At 33.0% G+C, this 22,100-nt stretch overlaps 1 protein-coding gene across 2 annotated transcripts in view; it reads left to right on the top strand.

Annotated features, from left to right (window-relative positions):
* Positions 1 to 7,439: 7,439 nt before the first annotated feature.
* The window catches only part of LOC146997133 (uncharacterized), a 60,548-nt gene continuing 45,887 nt past the window's right edge, over positions 7,440 to 22,100 (top strand). The window contains exon 1 of one of the 2 annotated variants that reach the window (XM_085816740.1): positions 7,440 to 7,646. In XM_085816740.1, coding sequence (XP_085672866.1) covers positions 7,597 to 7,646 — 50 coding nt within the window. In that variant the 5' untranslated portion in view covers positions 7,440 to 7,596. The remainder of the gene's footprint in view (positions 7,647 to 22,100) is intronic. The other variant, XM_085816742.1, reaches the window with a different exon arrangement.

Below are 22,100 nucleotides of genomic sequence, written 5' to 3'. Positions count from 1 at the left end.
GGAACGGGTGACGTTATTTCTGGACCTTCTACTTCTTTTACGCTTGAGTCCTGCAAGAAACTTTCAAGGATTTCAAAATCATTTTGATTATAATATTTTTCACCTGGTCGGGACTTGCTTTACAGATTTCCCCTCTCTCGTTGTTAAGGTACAATACGACTCCCTTGATTTCCTGAATTACATAGGGCCTTCAAATTTTGGAGCTAACTTTGCAGTAAAATTGTCTGGGGCACTTGATAAAGAAAATTTCCGCTTCAACACTTTATCTCCAACTTTAAAATCTGCTTCACGGCGTTTTCTATCATAGTATAACTTTTGCCTATTTCTTTCCGTATCCGATCTTTTAACCGCCTGGTCAATAAGTGTTTGCACATCTTTCTGTTTAAATTCTTGGTCTCTTTGTTGCACAAAGAATAATTTATCTAATGGCGTAATTAACTTTCGTCCTAAAAATAATTCTGCTGGGGTTTTCCCGTAGTATCTTGATTTGCCGTTCTTAAAGCATAAGCTAACATATTTATGTAGCCATCCCAGCGCTTGTGATGTGTGCTAACATAACTTGGAATTATTTTTACAATGTTTTTATTAACTCCTGCTATGTTTGCCTGTGGTCTATACGGAACCATTTTGATATCGCGTATGCCAAGTCCAGTGCATATGTTTTCAAATATTTGGCTAACGAATTGTTTACCGTTATCGCTATGTACTTTTTTCGGTGCACCGTATTTATGTATCTGTGTAATGTATCTGTGTAAGAATGCATCTGCGACTGTTTTGGCTGACGCGCGTTTAAGTGGAAGAATTTCTGGCCATTTTGAAAAATGATCTACAATTACTAAAAGAAAACGATTTTTATTTAACTCACTGGAGGAAAGGACCAAGAAGATCTTTGCCTAAAATTTCATTCGGAAATGTAGCGCGAATGTACCGGCCGGGCTGTAATTAATATCATTTATTAACTGACATTTATTGCAGGACCTGACATACGCAGTTACTATTTTGTATATTTGCGGGAAATATACCGCTTCGCGTACCCTTTTTAAAGCCTTTCTGACCCCTAAATGACCCGCTGTTTTCGCGTCGTGTAATTCCAACAAAATGCTTATACGAAGCGAGGCTGGGATGACTGGTTTGTATTCCAGATTTTCGTTTGTTGTTTTCGTATAAAATAATAAATTATCTATTATTTCATAGTTTTCTGCTCTATTTCTTATCTCATCGATATCTGTGTGTTCAAAGCTTTCGGGGTCTTTCAAATACGCATAGATAGTTCCAAATTCAGGATCAGCTTTCAATTCAGCAATAATTGTATCTCTAGAATCTAAAATTTTTGAAGTCAACACAGCGCATTTAAGTTCATTGCCTTCATCGTCCAGTTTTATACGAGAAAGTGCGTCAGCTACATTGTTTTCCTTACCCGGTTTATATTTGATTATGAGATTATATTCTTGGAGTTTTAAAGCCCATCTTATTAACCTGGGCGTTAGGTTTTTCCCCGAGTAAAGTCTACCAACAGCCGCATGATTCGAAAAGACTGTTACAGGCGCTTTGCCGAAATAAACTCGAAATTTGTGTACAGCCATTAATACGGCTAATGTTTCTCTCTCTGTAGCTGTATAATTCCTTTGTGTATGATTCAACGTTTTACTAAAAATTGCCAAAGGATGGCCATTTTGCATAAGAACCACACCCACACCATAGTCCGACGCATCTGCTGCAATTTCCAGGTTTTCGTCCCCTCCGGGAATTTCAAAACAGGGGCATTGATAAGCGCTTCTTTTAACCTTTCGAATGCGGTATTTGCTTCTGCTGTCCACATGAATTTACTTTTCTTTCTTTTAATTACTAACAAGGGTTCAACAATATTAGCAAAATCTTTTATGAATGGCCGATAATAAGAACATAACCCAAGGAAAGAAGAAATTTTCTTGGCGGTGTTGGTAGGTGGGAAATTCTTGATTGCTTTTATTTTTGAATCTTGAGTTTCTATACTCTTTTGCGAAATTTTTAACACAGATATTTAAGTCTTTAGTTGCGAACTTGCATTTTAAGGCGTTAATTGTAAGACCGGCCTCTTTTAATAATTTAAAAACTTCTTCTAGATCTTTAATATGTTGTTCCAAGATACTACTCTTTATAATTATATCATCTAGATAGATTAAAGTCGATTTTCCTAGGACAAGCTTTAGAACAATGTCCATAGCTCTCTGGAATGTTGATGGGGCCCTACACAACCCAAAGGACATGCGTAAAAATGCATAAGTGCCCGATTTTGTTATAAACGCGGTTTTATGTATGTCTTCGGGTCTAGATAACTAGTTGGGGCAATTTTTTCCCACCCCAGTTGGGGCAATTTTTTCCCACCCTAGTTGGGGCAATTTTTTCCCACCCCAGTTGGGGCAATTTTTTCCCACCCCAGTTGGGGCAATTTTTCCCACCCCCCAGTTGGGGAAATTTTTTCCCACCCTAGTTGGGGCAATTTTTTCCCCACCCCCAGTTGGACAATTTTTTTCCACCCCAGTTGGGGCAATTTTTTTCCACCCCAGTTCGGGCAATTTTTTCCACCTTACTTGGGGCAATTTTTTGCACCCTTTTTTGCACCCTAGTTTCGGCAATTTTTTCCCACCCCAGCAATTTTTTTTGCACTCTAGTTGGGGCAATTTTTTTGCACTCAGTTGGGGTAATTTTTTTACATTTACATTAATAATTTATTTATCATTTATTTAATTATCCGTTTTAATTCTAAAAATAAAATTGAAAAGCAAAAGAGAAAAACATATAAAAATAATCTTATTATTATATTTAACTATCCGTTTTAATCTTCTTTTATTGAAACTCCAATTCCGAACAATATATGTAAGAATAATTAATCTTGTTATTATATTTAATTATCCGTTTTTATCTTCTTGTATTGAAACTCCAATTCCGAACAATGTATGTATTAGAATTCGTCTATTTGCATTAATAATTTAGCATTTATTTAATTATCCGTTTTAATTCGCATTTAACATTATTATTTATTAGTAGCGTCTCGCCCTAGCAGTGAACTTGCTTCACGCATGCGCAGTGACAAGCTTCGGTGGCGTTATTGGCTGCTGTCCGTTATACATGATTGGCGATGCATCATCAGATCAGCTGAAGACATGTTATTCCACTAAATTCCACGTTGCAGAAGTTAAGCCTGAATAAGAAGTTTGAAGTTAGTTATGGTGTTACTGATTTTTTTATATTTAGCGTCATTAGTATGGAAGGTAACATCTACAAAGGCAGAATTGCGTTTACGCGTGCGCGTAAGACCTTTACGGCTACGAATATGAGTGTGCGCATGCGCGTTTAATGTATAACGGACGGTATAAATTATCTAATTCAGTTAATGTTGCAGATTGCGTTGTTCCTTAATCTTCGAATTGGATCCGGCTTATTATTTTTTGCAGACTATTAGAGCAATTTTATAAAAGTAAGCTTGAACTTTCGATTATGTCAAATAGAATTTCCGATATATATTTACTAATATGTAAAGAATCTACAAAGCGAAAGTACGTTTCGAAATCCATTAACAGAAGTGGAACAGAAAGTGGAATTGCTGCAAAAAATGGATAAAGGCATATCCTTTGATTATCTAATCATTCCGAAATATGTTTATCAATTTCACTCTACTCTGCTGTGGGAGGGAAACGACGCGGCGCGCAATGAATTGGAAGTTGATCTGTCAGCACTATCCTTATCTTCAGGGCAGATGTTTTTATTTTATTTGGCTTATAATTCCCTACTAAATGTAGTATTTCATCTCGATGTACTCCGTCTTTGATATGATTTAAATAAAGTTCGACGTCATTATAATTCGTTTCCGATAGTGAAGAAAGTGACGCAGAGTTTATTGAAAACGAAAATTATAGACAGCAATTATTGACAGCAATTATAGGACTTGAACAGCGGAACTTTGTAACTAAACAAGAAATTATGTCTGTTTAATAGAATTAAAGAGAAAGTATAGTCACATGAAACGAAGCAACTTAAACAACTTACATTGAAAGAAATGTTTAATAAAGTAAACAAATGTATTTCCACATTTGTATGGTTTGAGTCACTATAACTAAAGAGTTCTGCGAATTTGTAGATGTAGAATGTGAAAAAGGATCTTCAACATAACAACAACCGTTTTCTTTTACTACTTCCAACTATTGCAAAATTCTTGAAATCTAGAAAGGACTGAAATCTTATTTTATTTCACAAGAACACCTTGCAGAGATGACAATGATTGTAGTGAAATGTACTATTTGTGGTTTGTGCAAAGGCAACTTAAATTATTTAACAAAATTATCTATTAAGGAAAGTACAAAAGCAACTGCAACTGATATTGCCAATGAAATTGAAATGTAGAATTTTAGAATACTACAAAATGATGAATTATTAATCGTACAAAAGTTTACATTTTATGATAGATGTTTTGCTTACACTGAGCTATGAGACAACAGTTTTGGCGGAGCTGACTCTTTTATTTATATAAACAACAGTGAATTAACACGATATCAAACTGAAGCTTCAGATTAAAAAAAATTAATGAAAATGTCGCACATTATACAATTAACACGGATCTATTTTTCGAAGAATTAATGATTTCAAAAGCTTTTTGGTGAGCCAATTATAAAATGCATATTTATGGATACATGTTTTCAGTCGTTTCATTGAAAAATACACTTCATTGCTCAGTTCCATTCAAATAATAGAATACATTTCCAAGGATGCCAAACACATCCACACCAGTCCAAAGAGTATTCTCATTAATGAACGTGATATGGTTTGCAGAAAGAAGTAAAATGGCTGAACCAAAGGTTGTAGTAAGCTGCAACATTAATAGTGAACAAAAACTGCAGTGAATTTTTCGATGCCATTAAAAATAACAAAGAATTTTTAAAGAAATTTCACACTAGTGAAAAACACGACTGAATGAGGTATGTTGAATCACCAGAAATTTATTTTAACTCATTGCTAATTTTTTGTTAACAACTTCTTTACCTGAAAGTAATACCTATACTTTTTGAATTACTACTAAGGTAAGATAATGTAATCAATATGAAAAGAAAGGACCACAGTATGTTATTTTGCTGAATGCCTGTTAAAAGATGAACTTTTATGATAAATGAGATTAAATTAATTATGTTAAGCTCTCAAGAATTATTTGCCAAGATCTTTTATGATACCTGTAAATATGAAATAAAAAAATTGTAAAATGAGGTTAAATTAATTGATTATGTCAAAGGACTGGAGAGTTATTTGCTTAGGATGAGACATGCCTTTAAGGAAAGCATGAATTTAAAAAAAAAATGTTGATAACGGTATAATATAAGATGAAATATAAAACAAATAATATAAGATGAAATATAAAACAAAAATACATTTGGAAATAAATGTAAAATACGGTTAACTGATTATTGCATGATACAAAAACACATGTAATTGCTACAACATTAATTTAGGCAACTCGAAAACATCATCAACACGAGCGAAAAAAAGATAACGTCTATTTCCCTATACGGTTTTTAAGTCCCCAGTAAATAAATTCTCATATATTTGTGCACAATGCGCACCCCGTATGTTTTTTTAAGCACCTAGCACCTAGCAAAGAAATGCTCGCATAATTGGGCACAAAGTGACGGAATTTCACGCATTCCACAACACTTCACTCAATTCTTTGACTTGACTTACGAATCATAGAAATCTCAAATCATCGCCAAGCCAAACATACATAGATGTTCTTCGTTCGGCCAAGCGACGAAGGTTACCATGCTGAAAATATGCCTATTGCGCATATGGTAAAATGGTCACGTTATCCACGCAGCAGAAGCGAAGTAAAATGGTCACGTGACCTTCAATATGAGCCCTCAGAAGTTTTCCCTAAATCCCTCCCGTTACTCCGGATTCTACAGTAACCTAAGGCTCCTATAGAGCCTTACAGTAACCTAAACGTCAGCAGAAAGTTGTCGGGGTCGGTAGCCGGGTTTGGCGGTGATCTCCCCCACCGGCCGCCGTAGCCAGGTCGCCAAGAGCGAAAACTGCCAAATATTCCAAATATCCGAAAACTGCCAAATATTCTTACACATATATATATTTTTTAGACCAAAGGGGCAATTTGCCCAGAAGGGCTATTAATTTCATTTTGGCATTTTGCGTTGGTTCACTATAAACGGTGTTTCACTTTTCGAATTTTTGCCTCAAAATTTGCCCAAGGCCTTGTATTACATTCAAAGAAATTAAATAATGAGGAATCTGCATGTTTCTCGTACTGTGAAAAAAGAATGGTACCTACAGACATCAAATTTTGAATAGCGTAGTCCTCCACTCGAATATGGACATCTGGAGGCCCAAATTTGGAATTTTTTTATTATCTACTTCATATTTTGTAAAACTTTAACGGATTTTTGATTCACAAACTCAATGATTTCAAAGAAAGCAATGGCAATACTCTATACGGGGGGGGGGACATTTTGATCTCCAGCGTACAAGATTGTATATTGGAAATTCTGAATATATGCTCTTTTTGCCTTACTCCATCTATCTAACCTCCGTGTTCGCACCTAAACTTGATTTTTCCTCCTGTGGCCAGAAAGACTTATAGTGGGTGCCAAACAACACGTCTGTCTGTCTACGCTCTCAGTTTTTCATTATATCGTCAGCTTTCAGCTATATCTGAATTCGGTCCTGATAACAGAACAACACCAAATAGAGGTGCTGATTTCCGTCGTAGCTACTGTATGACCTTAGGACCTGCTGTATGTAGGGTTTAAGTTGTTAAGTTGCTAAAATAGTTGTTATGTTACTCCAATGTCGGGTCCAATCCGTCATTAGACGTTGACCACTGCTAAAACCAGAAGCGGTGGTTAATTTATTATGGAGGCAACAAATAAGTGGGCTCCCGCCTTTGTTCCTGTTTCAAATTAATCAATTTCTGAACTTATTTTAATAACTTCGGACGAATGGAAATATATTTCGCAAAGAAAACCTTTTTAATTAACAACAAACCTCTTTATTTAGAATTCTAAACATATATATATATATATATATATAAAGGAATAGCCCGTGCGTTATCACGCTCAGACAGAAAAGCATATGTAAACAAAACATCACTGTTGCCATAAAAATTCTACCTTATAATGAACTTATTAAATTATTAATCCAAATGGGCTTAAGGACAATTGTTTTCGTTTTGCGATTTTGCGTTGAATCACTATAAATGTCCGTTTCACTTTTCAAACTGTTGCCACCAAATGTTAGAGTCTTGCATTATATTTGAAGAAATTAAATAATGAAAAATTCGAGTGGCTCCTAAACACTATACCATCTGGGGGGGGCAAAATCTTTTTATTATAAATTAATTTTAATAGAAAAGTTATTTTAACATATGTGGGTTTAAGAAAGAGCAGCGAAAATTTCCCAAAAACCCAAGAACATGAATTTTGGCAGCATAGTTTTGTCAAAAATTGCGCGATTTGGCAACACTGCGTTGCAACGTAAAGCTGATTCGCTGGTTGTGGTAGCGCCAAAGAACAAATGCGTAGTCTACTGTGTGCTTTGGTTTTTAAAAGTTCCGAGACTTGAATGGATATGGAAGCGGTTGATGAAGAAGAACGCTTCAAAAGGCTTGCTTTGTATGTATTCACTTATATATATTTTTTTCATACATTTAAATAAAATCAGGAAGCTAAAACAAAGTTAAAACTATCATGGTAACCAGAAGTGAGGTTTCATCGCCAAAATTTTTAAAAAATTGTCGCGAAGCGAAGGGGCACTCAATTCTACACTAGAGCGAAAATATTTATATTCGTGATCCATTTGTACATAGAAATTCAGTATACAAGTAAAGTAAAATGTTTGATATCCAAATGTAATCTAATATGTGTAGTTTCCTAAAAAAGTGCCAGAATATTTAAATGTGCGAAACTAAAAGTATAAAATGTTAGTTTCCTTGAATTATGCGTTTTCTTAGTCTTCATTTTATAATAAATCCAGATGTAAAGTATAAGTTCAAAAATAGGCTGATCGTATTTTCTTTATATCACAGTTAAGTTGACCATTATTCGGCTGATCTTTAGAATATGGTAACTGGTAGTTTGGCGACATTTTGCAGGTGATAAAGGTTACTACCTGGGACTTTGGTAATAATGTGAGCAGTACTCAGTTCCGATTACGCATTATTTTGTCTGAGGGAAATGAGAGATCATGGGATATGTCATGTGATATTAATGGACGAATTACGGTTCTTTAATCGGAAAAGGGGGGAAAAAATCTGGAAATTTTGTATTTGGCTTTATTCTGTGTTGTGTTAAACAGTGTTCCTTAATTTAGAGGTAAAAGTTTTTGGATATTTTATTTATTTTATACGTGGAAATGTTCATGTTTGGAAAGGGTATATACTTTTTCGCTATCAGGTAATTTCATATATGTTCTTTTTACCGGGTTTAAAGATTCAGAAAATTGTCATGTATTTTTGTGAAATTTTTCTAATTTATGAGAAAAAAGTAGTGTACATGGATATAGTTAAGAGTGTGCACAATGCCATTTTTGTGTAATTCTGGGATGTTTTTTTAAGTAAAAATAAGTCGACGTGTACATGGTTTATGTGTATGTGTTATTTTGAAAAACGCGTAAGGAGTATGGTATTGTGCACTTTTTCCCAATTTTGCAGTGAATATTTGTCATGATTAAGCAGTTTTGTTAGATAAAATTTCTAGCATAAGTGTAATTTGGCTATTAGATTGTTGGAAGAACTGTTCAGTAGATAAAAAGAAAAGAAACATGGGTATCCATGTACCACCAAGTTTCGCCAAGGGGTACCCTAAACTATACTTTTACTGCATTGTCATCACAATGAAAAACGGCTGATCTTTGAAATATGGTAACAGGTAGTTTGGCGACATTTTGGAGGCGATAAAGGTTACTACCTAGGACTTTGGGAATAATGTGAAAAGTTTTCAGTTCCGATTACGCATTATTTTGTGTGAGGGAAATGAGAGATCATGAGATATGTCATGTGACATTAATGGACGAATGACTGTGTCTTTAATCGGAGAAGGGGGTATATTGTAAAAATATCTGCTGTACTTTATAGTAGTTTCATTCTATGTTCTGTGAAACAGTGTTGTTTAATATTTGGATTCCATGGCCGTATATAAAGTAAATCCGAAATTTTTATTACGTTTATGTGTAATTGAAAAGAATTGCTTAATTGCGGAAAAGAATTGCTTAATTGCGGATAAGTATGAATGTCCAATATGTGGGAATGAAATGAGATTGTGTGAAAGGAAGGATATTACAGATAGTTTGAATGGCGGTGCAAGAAACCTGGTGAAAATGGACATTTTGTGATCCGCCATGCACTCAAGATTCTGTAGAAGATTAGGTAAGGTAGTATTTTTTATTATTTGAAGTTATTATTTTTATGCATTGTTCTAACTGTAAGGAGTAAATAAATTAATATGGTATTATTGGAAAATTGTTATTAGCACTGATTTAGTTTAAAGTAATTAGGATTGTAAGCTAACTTTTATTAATTTAATGTATGTGCTTATTTATATTTCAAGTAGTGTTTTTTAATTTAATTATATTTTAATTTAATGATCGTGATTTTGAGAGTTATATGTTTGAGTAGAAGTAAATGTGCATGGAAAGAATTTAAGTATTTGACACTAACTATTTGTAATCATTTTTAATGTTTTGTTATAAATTCATTGGTGATGTTTATAATAGATAATTTAGAGGTAAAAGTTTTTGGATATTTTATTTATTTTATACGTGCAAATGTCCATCCTTGGTATATACTTTTTCGCGATCAGGTAATTTCATATATGTCCTTTTTACCAAATTTAAAGATTCACAAAATTTTCATGCATTTTCGTGAAATTTTTCTAATTTATGAGAAAAAAGCAGTGTACGTCGATATAGTGAAGGGTGTGCGCAATGCCATTTTTGTGCAATTCTGGGATTTTTTTTAAGTAAAAATAAGTCGACGTGTACATGGTTTAGTTATATTTTAATTAAATGATAGTTATTTTGTGACTTTTATGTTTGTAGGAATTTGGTATACGTTTCAGTTGAAGTAAACGTGTATGAAAATAATTTAAATATTTGACACTAAGTATTTGTAACTATTTTTAATGTTTGCGTATAAATTCGTTGGTGACGTTTATAATATAATAGATAATTTAGAGGTAAAAGCTTTTGGATATTTTATTTATTTTATACGTGGAAATGTTCATTCTTGGAAAGGGTATATACTTTTTCGCGATCAGGTAATTTCATATATGTGCTTTTTACCGGATTTAAAGATTCACAAAATTTTAATGTATTTTCGTGAAATTTTCTAATTTATGACAAAAAAGCAGTGTACATGGATATAGTGAAGAGTGTGCGCAATGCCATTTTTGTGCAATTCTGGGATGTTTTTTTAAGTAAAAATAAGTCGACGTGTAAATGGTTTATATGTATGTGCTATTCTGAAAAACGCGCAAGGAGTTTGCGATTGTGCACGTTTTCCCAATTTTGCAGTTAATATTTGTCATGATTAAGCAGTTTTGTTACATAAAATTTCTAGCATAAGTGTAATTCGGCTAGTAGATTGTTGGAAAAAGTGTTGAGTAAATAATAAGAAAAGAAACATGTCTTTACTTCGTGAAGACAAAATGGCGGCGGGAAAAAAAAAAATAGAGGGTTGCTGTAGCAGAGTTGGTCGCCAAATTTTCGCCAAGTTACCATAATCCGAAGATCAACCTGAAAAACTTCTTTTATATCATCCTCATTTTTTACACCTTATCCACATTTCTTTATAAAATCCGTTAATTGGAAAATTTTACCTTTGTTTTCCTGGCTCTAGTGTAGAATTGGGTGCCCCTTCGATTGGCGACAATTTTTTTAAAATTTTGGCCGTGAAACCTCACTTCTGGTTACCACGATAGTTTAAACTTTGTTTTAACTTCCCGATTTTATTTAAATGAAAATAGATTGATGTGTACATGGACATATTTAAGGCAGTGCGCAATGTTTAGTTTGTGCAATTTTAGGATGTTTTTTCAAGTAAAAACAGATCGATGTGTACATGGACACAGATCTTGTGCAGCTCTTTGACTTCTTATTTTGGTTTTGGCCAACCAGCGGCCGAGCGGTAGAGTCGCTGAACACTGGTAGTTCGATCCGAGGTTCAAATCCCACGAACGGGCTGGCTGCATGTGTGTTTTCGTCGTTTTCCCCATGTGTAACGTGTATACGAGCCAGTTTTCCTTAGAAAGTCCTCCATGAAGGCATCCCTCCCTTTAGGCAGATAGCCCTCGAGACTTTGCCATAATTAAATTACTTAACCAAACCTAACCTTATCATGGTTTTTGTAGCGGCCATCTTGAAATTGTGTCTTCCTGGCGTTGATCTTGGCGTCAAGAAAGAATCACCAATAAACAAGGGGCACCCAATTGTAAACTTTTACCGTTTTGCTATATCTGAAAACCTTTAAAATTAGTGGCTATCATCATCAAATTTAGCTATCCTTCACTGTACATATTTGGCTATGCATCATGAGCTTGGCGACTAACGACAAATTGTTCCGTTAAATTTTATCTTTCTTCTATTGCGCGCTGAGACAATTATGCCTGAATTATATTAGTTTTGTTATATATTATACTTATGTCTATTTCTTGCACGTCCTTAAGGCTTATTATAGTTCTGAATAAATAAATTCCCACATGCATTTAAGCCTTACTGAGGGCCAGCGCCGGATATCTTACTGCCTTGATGCAGTCTCTGTGGGTCCTAAATTCTCCAAGTCTGTGTGGCCATCCGACCCCTGGCGCTGGTTTTGGGTTTATGTGAATAACAAATCAGGGTACTTTTCCGTTTCGCCGGCGCAAATCTCGCCAAGTAGTCTTTATTGGCGACAACATACAGTATACACATAAAAAATGTTAAAAAAATGTTAGTTCTGAGAATTCTTTTTTGAAGACATAAACATTTTAATATCGCTTAAAATTTTATAAAAAGCCAATAAATAAAGACAATAAATTTGTAAAAACACATTAATTTAAGAATTTACTATGCTTTCACGGTTCAACATTCTGATTCGCCGGTTTATATCACGTGACCCCAAGCGATCTCATCTCACGTAAACTACTCTACAAAAATCTAATGCTCTCAGTAATTATCTACATTAATTTCAAGTTAAATCTTAATTTGGAACACAAGTTTAAATGCAAGAAATATTTCAATTCGTGCGAATAGCTTACTCAGAAATTATGTAAAACTGCAGTGCTTTACTTCGCTAATGCATTCTCGTTAGAATTGATGAATTTAACCCTTGACTTTACCTTTTCTATATTTTCGGCTTCGGGTAAGCACTGTGATTGCATCCTAATTAACTTTATTACCGAAAATGGCCTTAGACATAAAACTGAACTATCTGATAAAAATTCTATGTAATTATATGCCAGTATTGAAAGAAACAATCAATCTGATAAGAAAAAGCTGCGACTTGTTTTGAAAATGAGGCTTAAAAGGTTACCAGCGAGAATGTTCCGTTTGGCATCGGTTGTACCATTATTGGCGACTTTATCGCTTGCGCCGGCAAAACGGAAAAGTACCCAAATCAGTTATTCTTAATTCAAATAGCCATAAATTTAATCTTTGGGTCTATGAGTATCATCAACGAAATCTAATGGAAAGAAATGTTTGGTAAATGTTTCCTCGTAAACGTTTTTTAGCACATTTAACTTAAATCTGTAATCATCGTCAAGCGTAATGTCAACATATAAGGTTACCATACTCCTTTATTATTCAATTACTAACAAAAAAAATTGTTTAGGCATCCCTACATGAGTCATTACTGAAGTTGTCATGTTTTGATAAACATGCGGTGATGAGAGGAAAGTATAATAAATAATGATTCCTCAGGTTGGCGTCAGATCAACGATGTATCTATGTGGAATGTTTTGGTTTGAGATGTGTACCAAAAAGCAGATACGCAGCAATGAAACCAAATTACTGATCCTGATCGTACATATTTATGCTAAAAGGTTTGTTTCTTCAATAACAAGGTATTTCATTTAGTGTCAAAGTGAAGTTAAGAATTGACACTCTCCAGATATTTTATTATGTGCGGAAGGGGGGTGGAATCAAATGTGCATGCGTAAAACCTAGGAGAAAAAGGCTATTGGTGGTTTTGAGGTCCGGATTTTAGATAATTTCGGATAATGGACGTCCAGATTTCTGACTTTGTACTGAATTTCTTATTTATTTTGATTAATATAGCAATTGGATTATATGGATGATCTTTAACTTTGTTAGAGATTTCTTACTCGTAACTTTATGCTTTCTTGACTACTGTTATTATAATGACTTTTGAAATTGCTTGTTTTCATGAATGTGTTTGATTTATTTAGAAATTTTGGGTTTTCATCCGCAGAGAACCCGTTGGCGCCATTTGCTGTTTTACTCGCCAAGTTCACCTATGGTTGATCGGCGTCAGTTATGAGATATTAAAACACATGGAAGTAAGCCGCGTAAATGTGATATTTAATGAATATAATCAAACTAATTAAAGAATAAGTAACATAAATTCACGTTAGCCGAGAAAACAATATATTAAGCATATGGAAGTGAAAATTCAAAATTAACCGGTTAAACACAATATACGAAAATAAATTTGTATTGAATTCAAGTTAGCACAGAAAACAATATATAAAGCCTAACGGAAGTAGAATAATCATGTAATATTGAGCTTTGTAATAATGACCCTTTTTCTTGGCAATTTCTTGGGAAACTTGATACCTGTCTTTGAATATCTTTCAGTATTATAAAATTCCAAAATATTTATGTTTTTTAACAGTGCAGTTTCTAAAGAAATTGTGAATTTACAATTAATATCTTCATTGCATAATTTTAAAGTACTTCCAAAACTATGATTGAAATTCCATTATTATCACATAAATGAAATCAATACGTATTCTCATTTAAATAGAAACTTAATTGCAACTGATTACATAAAAGGTTTTTTAGTAATAAATTATATTCTGCTCTGACTCATTTTTTAAATTTTATGCATATGCTCATGTATTGCACAAAAAAAAAAAAAAAAACACCCAACATATTCACTTTAAATTTGGCATATTCATTTTTATTAAGACTTGCTTTTTTGCATGTAACTCGTAACAGGAACCAAAGAATATATTATTTTTTGTTCGCTGCTTTGCAATTGATATACACCTCATCAGCAGCCAAACAGTAAAGTGTCTGGTAGTTTGGTTAACCAACTAATGGGCAAGTTGTATGATTGTTTTCATGGTATTCTCAATATGTAACGTGGATTCAAACCAGTTCCCTTCAGAAAGACCTCCTTGAAGGCATCTTTCCTCTTAGGCAGATATCTCTCCCATGTTTTTCCATAATTTAAACAAACCCAAATGATGTATGCTGCTAAAAATTTTATTTAAAGTCCACATTTAACAACATTATAAAACTTGCAAATATGGTCCAAGTTAAGATCATTTGTAAATGCATATTAATTACACTAATTGTATATATTTATTATATGAATATTTTGAATGTCTATTTTATCATTAATTATTATTAATATATTTATGGACAACATTTCTTTTCTGATTGTTCTGTTCAATGTATCTGATTTTAATTTCACTTTTAAATTTTCACACCATAATTTTATCAAAGTCTTCTGAAATTTAGTCACAATTTCACTCAGTCAAATTTAACTGTGTAATTCACAGATGCAGCATAAAAACTATGTTAAATATCAGTCACCAAGGATGTATGGATTAGGTTTTTCATGCCATCTGTTTTGTTTATTTCATGCATATGATTGCATAAGAAGACTTACGTGAAATAAATGTGTCACAAGCAGTGACACTGAGATGTTATTTCACATATAACTGAGAAGTACAGCACTAATTAGCACTGTAATTGTTAAAGAAAGTATCCTAGCTTTTAAAAAGCTTCGTTGCATGTAATGTGAACTTAATAACTTTATCATTTTAAAAATAAGAAGGGTTTGTGTGTTTATTTAATTCAATGTGCAAAGCATGCGAGGGCTAGCTGAAAAAGGCATGCTTTTGTGAATTTTTTCTAGGGTAAATAGGCTCATATTTACACCACTTGAGGAAAACCACGAAAATGTCACAAAATACATGCAAAAAAAAAAAAAAAATAACCTGCCCAGCCAGCTCGTTTTTCAGGATTTGAGACGAGATTGAACTACCACTATTCAGCCCTCTTAACCACTGGTAGGACTAAATATGTAATACAGTCAAAAGTCTAATCCGGACTCGTCGGGACTTCGGCGATTCCGGATTATCGGTTTTTCCGGATTATAGATCATCAATTTAAATCTGGTAAGAGGGCATGCAGAAATTATAAAATTAAAAATATGAAACCGTAATTTATGAAATAAAGAGCAATTATGATCTAATGGGTATCAAAATATAAACAAAAATAGCTTTATACTTATTTGTTTACTTTATTAAACATTTCTTTAAACTCGCGCATGCGTAAAGCATACATTACACATAGTCGAAATTAGAAAATTGCAACCAGAAAACTATTTGATGTGTATTCGTGATATTTATAATGACGAGGAATTTGATTTATATCATATCAAAGACGGAGTACATCGAGATGAAATACTACATTTAGTAAGGAATTATAAGCCGAATAAAATAAAAACATCTGCTCTGAAGATAAGTATAGTGCTGACAGATCAACTTCCAGTTCATTGCACGCCACGTCGTCCCCCCCCCACGTGCGCAGGGCAGCGTGAAATTGATAAACAGATTTCAGAATGGTTAGGGAAACAAAGGATATGTTTTTATCCTTTTTTTTTTTTTTTTTTGCGGCGATTCCACTTTTTGTTTGAAAATACTTTCGCAGTCTTATGATACATTGCCAAAACAAAACATGCTTTCGCTTTGTAGATCCTTCACCAGCTCCAGAATCGGAAATTCCTTTTGACATAATCGAAAGTTCAAGCTTACTTTTATAAAATTGTTTTAACAGTCTGCAAAAAATAGTAAGCCGGATCCAATTAGATGATTAAGGAACAACGCAATCTGCAACATTAACTGAAATGGATAATTTTAGCTTATACCCTCCATTATACATTAAACGCGCATGCGCACATGCATGTGCGTACGCGTAAAGGTATTACGCGCATGCGTAAACACCTATGCGCATGTGTGAACGCATTGACGCCTGCGCAGAAATTTTGTAGCTTTGAGGTCCGGATTAACGACTTTTGACTATCATGTAATCAAAAGTTAACTATGTGTTGTGTGGCAGGATTGCTTTCTGAAGTATCGAGGTAGGAAACACTTAATCTATTCTTTTTTTTAAGTGTTTGGTCACGGTATTATTCATTACATGTACTTTCCATAATTCATATAGAATACTAATATTTCTACTACAAATGTCTTTTTTTTTTTTTTTTTTTCATTTTTTAGTATAATAGGTATAAATACAGTAGACGTATATAATCGATCGGGAGTGGCCAAACTTTAGGTCAGTGAGAGCCACAACTGCATGTTTACATCATTCTAAAATAGGTGAAGTAGGTTTCAGACAGCAAGAAATGTCGATTCCAAACAATCATTCAGTGACAGTCTTAGTTCAGTAAGAGCCATGTGCCTGTAATAAATTAATGAATGCTTGACTTTTAATACATCCATTTTACATAAACAGTTTTTCAGTGTTATTTTTTTAATGTACTTGTAAACAGTTTAAAGCATTTTATGTTGAAACAACTGCCTGTCTTTCATAGTATATTTGACAGTACCAATAATTTTCAGTACTGAAATTCTGTTCAGTAGCATTGTTAATAAAACTAGAAAATTGTACATTTTATTACTTTTGAAGAGTCATTTGCACTAGGATTCATTACACAAGTAGTGGTTTGCTAATTTTGATGACTTTGGGTATCCGTAAAACTATTCCGTCATTTTAGAGAATCAATAATACTTTTTTATTTCAGTTGAATCATCTAATTGTGCATTAACAATATATTATCTGGTTGAAGTTTTAAGCCATAAATATTGTTTTTCTCATTATGACCATAACCAATAATAAAAACATTACTTAATTAATTATTTTAAATGCATATTTTGGTGGCCCATGAAGTCAAAATATTTTATCGTTTGGAAACCTCATGATTCTGCGTGCTTAACGCTACGTTAACAGCCATGTTACCAATTACCATTAACCCCCTTCCACCATATTTTCTTCCACGAACTAGCATCTGTCACCGAAAACTTCCTTAATTATATGAAAATATTTCTATGTATTTATTAAAAGTTCATAAATAATAACGGGAAAATACAAAAAAATAATAATAAATAAGTGAAGAATAATTTAAATCGGCAAATGCGAACAACGACGGGGATAATTCAACAAAATGAACGTTAGAGTAATGATTGCAACCTTCGTACAAGCGAATAGGTTGAATCTGCCGGATTACCAGGTTTGAACTATTATCGGCAAAGTTGGGGATGTTTGCATTTGCCGGGTTCTTTGCGGAAGTGTATCAAAATTCTAATTAGATGTAAACAAATTTAATTTAATAATAATTGAATGCCCTGGAAAGCTTCAAACTTCTTTTTTTTTTTTTTTACTAGTACTTAAAAGATCTAACATTGTGGTTCTCAACCTATTTTGCCCTATTCCACACCTTTCACCATTGCTAGAAGATCATTCCAATCATGCCCTTCCTTGGTACTTGGAAAAATGCATATATGTTTTTATTTAGATTGCTTTTTAACTTACTTTATAAATTAAACAAAAAAAAAAAAAAAAAAGAGTACAGAAATGTTGGTATATACCAGGATTCGAATAAAAATAGTTTTTTATATTCATAAACCACAGCTGCCAACTCTGGTTTTTCTTCTTGTCTCTTGGTAGATCAAATCTTCCAGTTTTCAATTTTTAGCCTTTATTAAGGAAAATGTTTCCCAGAAATAAATAAATTTCATTGAGTGAATTAAACTTAAATTGTGCTAATTCCATCTTTTCACCTTTAGTGATTTTCAAAATAATTTTTCTTATTAAGTTTTATTACACCTGAATTGTATTTTTTATTAATTTTATTAAACACCATCTGATCTGAATTATCTTAATCTAATGGAGATATTTGTAGATGTTTACATCAGGGTTCAAGCTGTGTTTAATCAATTAATATTTACGTCTAATTTAATTTTATTTCGATCTACGGTACATTACCGAGTTTATCCGGATTTAAAGTACTTTGATCAGTAAAAGCTTTTATTCACTACTTAAAAATTTCTCAATTCATACTCTATTTCGATTCTATTTTTACCATCAGTTCGTACTCTATATCGATATGTTGTTTAATGAGTAAGCTACAGTTGAACACATTTTATAAAACTTTCATTATTTTTTCTGTGGATGACAAAAGATATCTTAATTCAGAAAAACTGTAAATTTTAACATTACACTGATCATTACATTATGTAAGTATAATCAGACATCAGGCTGATCTTAACTGTAGGGTAACTCTTGGTTTCTGCTTGAAAAAAATCGGCAAGTAGTATTGGTTGTTTCTGAAATCTAAAAGCCCTAATGTTGGCGAAACTAGCCTTTGGGAAAATTGTGGGTTTTTTTTAAGATTTTAATAACTTAAAATAACGTAACCTACCTTTGTCATATTATTTAATAATGTGTTACTGCAGTTGGTTTATGTTTTAAAGGTTATAAAATATATTGTTTAGGCATCATTTAATGCACACAGTACAAGCTTAGCATACAGAACATTACTCACCTTTTTAAAACGTTGTAGTAGATGATGAAATCAGGCTTGTGTAGACACGTCACGTTCAAAACCATAACATTTTATTCCCCTTTAGGTGATAGGGTACTCTTTAAAATGTTTTGGTTCTGCACTTTATATAATGTAGGACATAATGGCTGTACAAGCTTTATCCATTAAGATCACTTCTGTAATTGTAAATGTAAGCAGGATCATTTAGTTTGAAATATTTGTATCTTCATTTTTCATAATTGACTGGCAGAGTCAGAATCAGTAATCCTAAGAGTGTGTTAAGTATGTAAATGATGATGCTTATCTTGTCTTAACCGTAAATTAGAACTACCACATGTTAACACAATAAGTCTGATATAATTCTTTTCCGTCTATATGTTTGGTTAATGATGTTTTTGAACTTGTTTTATTTAACAGTATTTAATTTAGCATACAAATTCTTGACTTGAACTTTTTAATATTTTTTTGAGGGTTCTTGAGATTTAAATGGTTGTCCTGTTCCCCATGAATAATTCAGAACTCAAATCCACTATTATGATGATGTGACTGAGTTTGGGTCTAAAGTTAATTTTATGCTTCTTAAGATGTGACTAAAATTGCTACAGAAAATTCCAAGTTTGAGTTAAGTGACTACATGACAAGTGTTTATTTCTGGGAAATGCTGCTGATTTTTGAAAGAAGCTGCCGCAAGAAGGTTCATTGTATATTAAATGTTTAAATCCAAATCACGTGGCTATAGGATCCATTAGATTTTTTTAATTTAATATAATTTTTAAGTAAACCTCTTAATTTTTACTAGTTATAATTTTTGTGTTTTCCTATTCAGAGTTAAATACAAAATTAAACAATTGTTTCCTGTGCAAATACCGATACCTTTAATTGAAATCAAATGAGGAAAAAAAATTATGCGACATGTAATTAGCTAAAAATTGAGTAATATTCTAATTGAATAATAATCGCAAACCCTGACTTTAAATTGCATCTACAATGGTGAATCGAAATCTTTTTCCTTGGGGTCAGGCCTCGATTTCAAAAATCATTACCTGTCATGATTCAGCCCTCTATTTTTACTAATGGATAAGGCCAGCAGCTAGCATATCTTCTTGCAGTGGGCGCAGTGAGTGGATCTCCAGAGAAGTGAAAAGGGGGGGCAATGTAGCATCCTGGGTCTGGGGCCCATCATAAGATATAATATTTCTTTCCTCAAGTAGTTTTGAAAGTGGACTCTCGTTTATTTGCTTTTTCTGTTCCGAAGAGGCAGTTTGAGAATATCTGATAGGGGGTTGAACTGGCCATTTATATCGCAGGGGTCTTAATTACAAACATAGTCATAAATTACAAACAAACTTAAAGATGGAAAGTGCCGAAAAAGGACGTGACACAGCTCGCTTTGGAGGCATGGGAAAATGTAGGTGTCGTTTAAAACATCTAACTTCTCCGCATTCAATTTTATGGAGAGGAAAACAAGTTTAATTCTATGTATGAATGCAATTTTGTACAATAGGAATGGATTATTCAATGATAAACTGTAAGGCAAATAACATCTTTTTTTTTTTAAAGGCATGGGAGTAGAAAGGTGCATATTTGTTACATCAATAAATCTATAGTGTAAATACCCAGATTTGCATTTTGAATGCTATGTTACATGTGTACGAAGTATCTGAGAAGTCTAAACACAAGTGGCTTTCGACCTTTTCACGTCTAAGGATCGTTTACCAAATTGCAAATACATTGCGGTCACTGCACTTTTAGTTAATTTTCTAACGCTGCGTAAACACTTAATTGATTTTGATTAGGGACTTATGAATAAAATAACGCAAACTAGACTGCAGAAAATTCTTAAGAGTGCAGTTAATCTTACTGAACTGTGCATTATTGATGCAGTTTTTGGTTATATTCGTGTTAGTTAATGTGGAATTCTTAATTATATATATATGAACTTATAGCATCTAATTAATTTTTATATTTTTCCTTTTCGCATTTTTATTTTTTGAGTTTGTTCTACTAATAAATTCTTATTTTAATTTTCAAATGTTTAGATATTAAGTTAAACCTCTTATATGCAGTTGCAATTATTAATATTGGCGAGGAATTGCCTTGCTTTGATTCCAATTTAATTCTAACTTTAGATGCTTTAAGTTTATTTTACTTCAATCCTGCAGCTATAGCACAGGACGGGTTTAAAAATTTTGTTTTTAATTTTTAGCCTATTGTTATTTTTTTTTATATGTATGTATATAGGCATAAATAAATGCAACAAAATATGGAACAAGGTTATAAGGTATTTCTCCTGCCTTCGTAGTGTAGTGGTTCTGCACGCTGAGCCGGTATTGTCAGAGGTCCGTGGTTCGATTCCTGGCAAAGGCGTTGTTAATTTTTCATCTTGCCTGCTTCCAGAAAAAAATACCTAATGTCTCTACAAGGTATAAAATATCAAAGAAAAAAATTTTAAATATACAATGTTCATTAATGTATATATATGTATATAATATCTATATAAATGTTAGGTTCTGAAGCAATTAGAAAATTTTTAATTACATATATATACCATTTTGTAAGCATATATAAAATATAGCGATTTTTAAATTACTTATATGGTTTGTTGTGGTTTATTTAAATATAGCAAAGCACTCGACGGCTATCTGCCTAAGGGTAAGGATGCCTCTGTGGAGCACTTTCTAAGCAAAACTGGATCGTATATGCGTCACACATGGGGAAAACCATGTAAACGCCCATACAGCCAATCTGTTCACCGGAATGTGAACTCCGGACCAAACTATCAATGTTCAGCAGCTTTACCGCTCAGCCACTAATGAACCTTCTCCTCACATATACATGCATATATATATTATAATATTTACATGTAGAACATACGTTACGGTGAAACACTGAAATCTGGAGAATGTCGACTTTCACCGGTGAATGTTGAACATATAAGAATATGATATTTTCTTTACCGTAATTCAGTCGCGAAAAAACGCACTTGAGACTTAAAATAAGAACATAAGAATTTAAAACACACAATACATTCAAAATGAGAAAGGAAAATAATAGAAGTCAAAAACTTACTTGATTATACAGTGCGTTCTGAATGAGAAAATAAAATAATAGTAATAAAAAACTTACTAAATTATGTGACTCAAATCTTATTTATTGCAACAACTTAAACTTTTATGACTTTTTTTTTAACTCTCTTTTCGACCTACACCAGAGCATATCTGTGATTGTCGACATACACCGATGAGGGTCCGAATGTACAAGAATGTAATGCAATATTCGATCTTTCACCGAT

This window comes from Stegodyphus dumicola, chromosome 5, assembly GCF_044657685.1.
Source record: "Stegodyphus dumicola isolate Sdum_Otavi_A_Nest chromosome 5, ASM4465768v1".
NCBI classification, from domain to species: domain Eukaryota; kingdom Metazoa; phylum Arthropoda; class Arachnida; order Araneae; family Eresidae; genus Stegodyphus; species Stegodyphus dumicola.
Note: the sequence above shows the minus strand (reverse complement) of the source record. Positions and strands in the feature narration are given on the sequence as shown.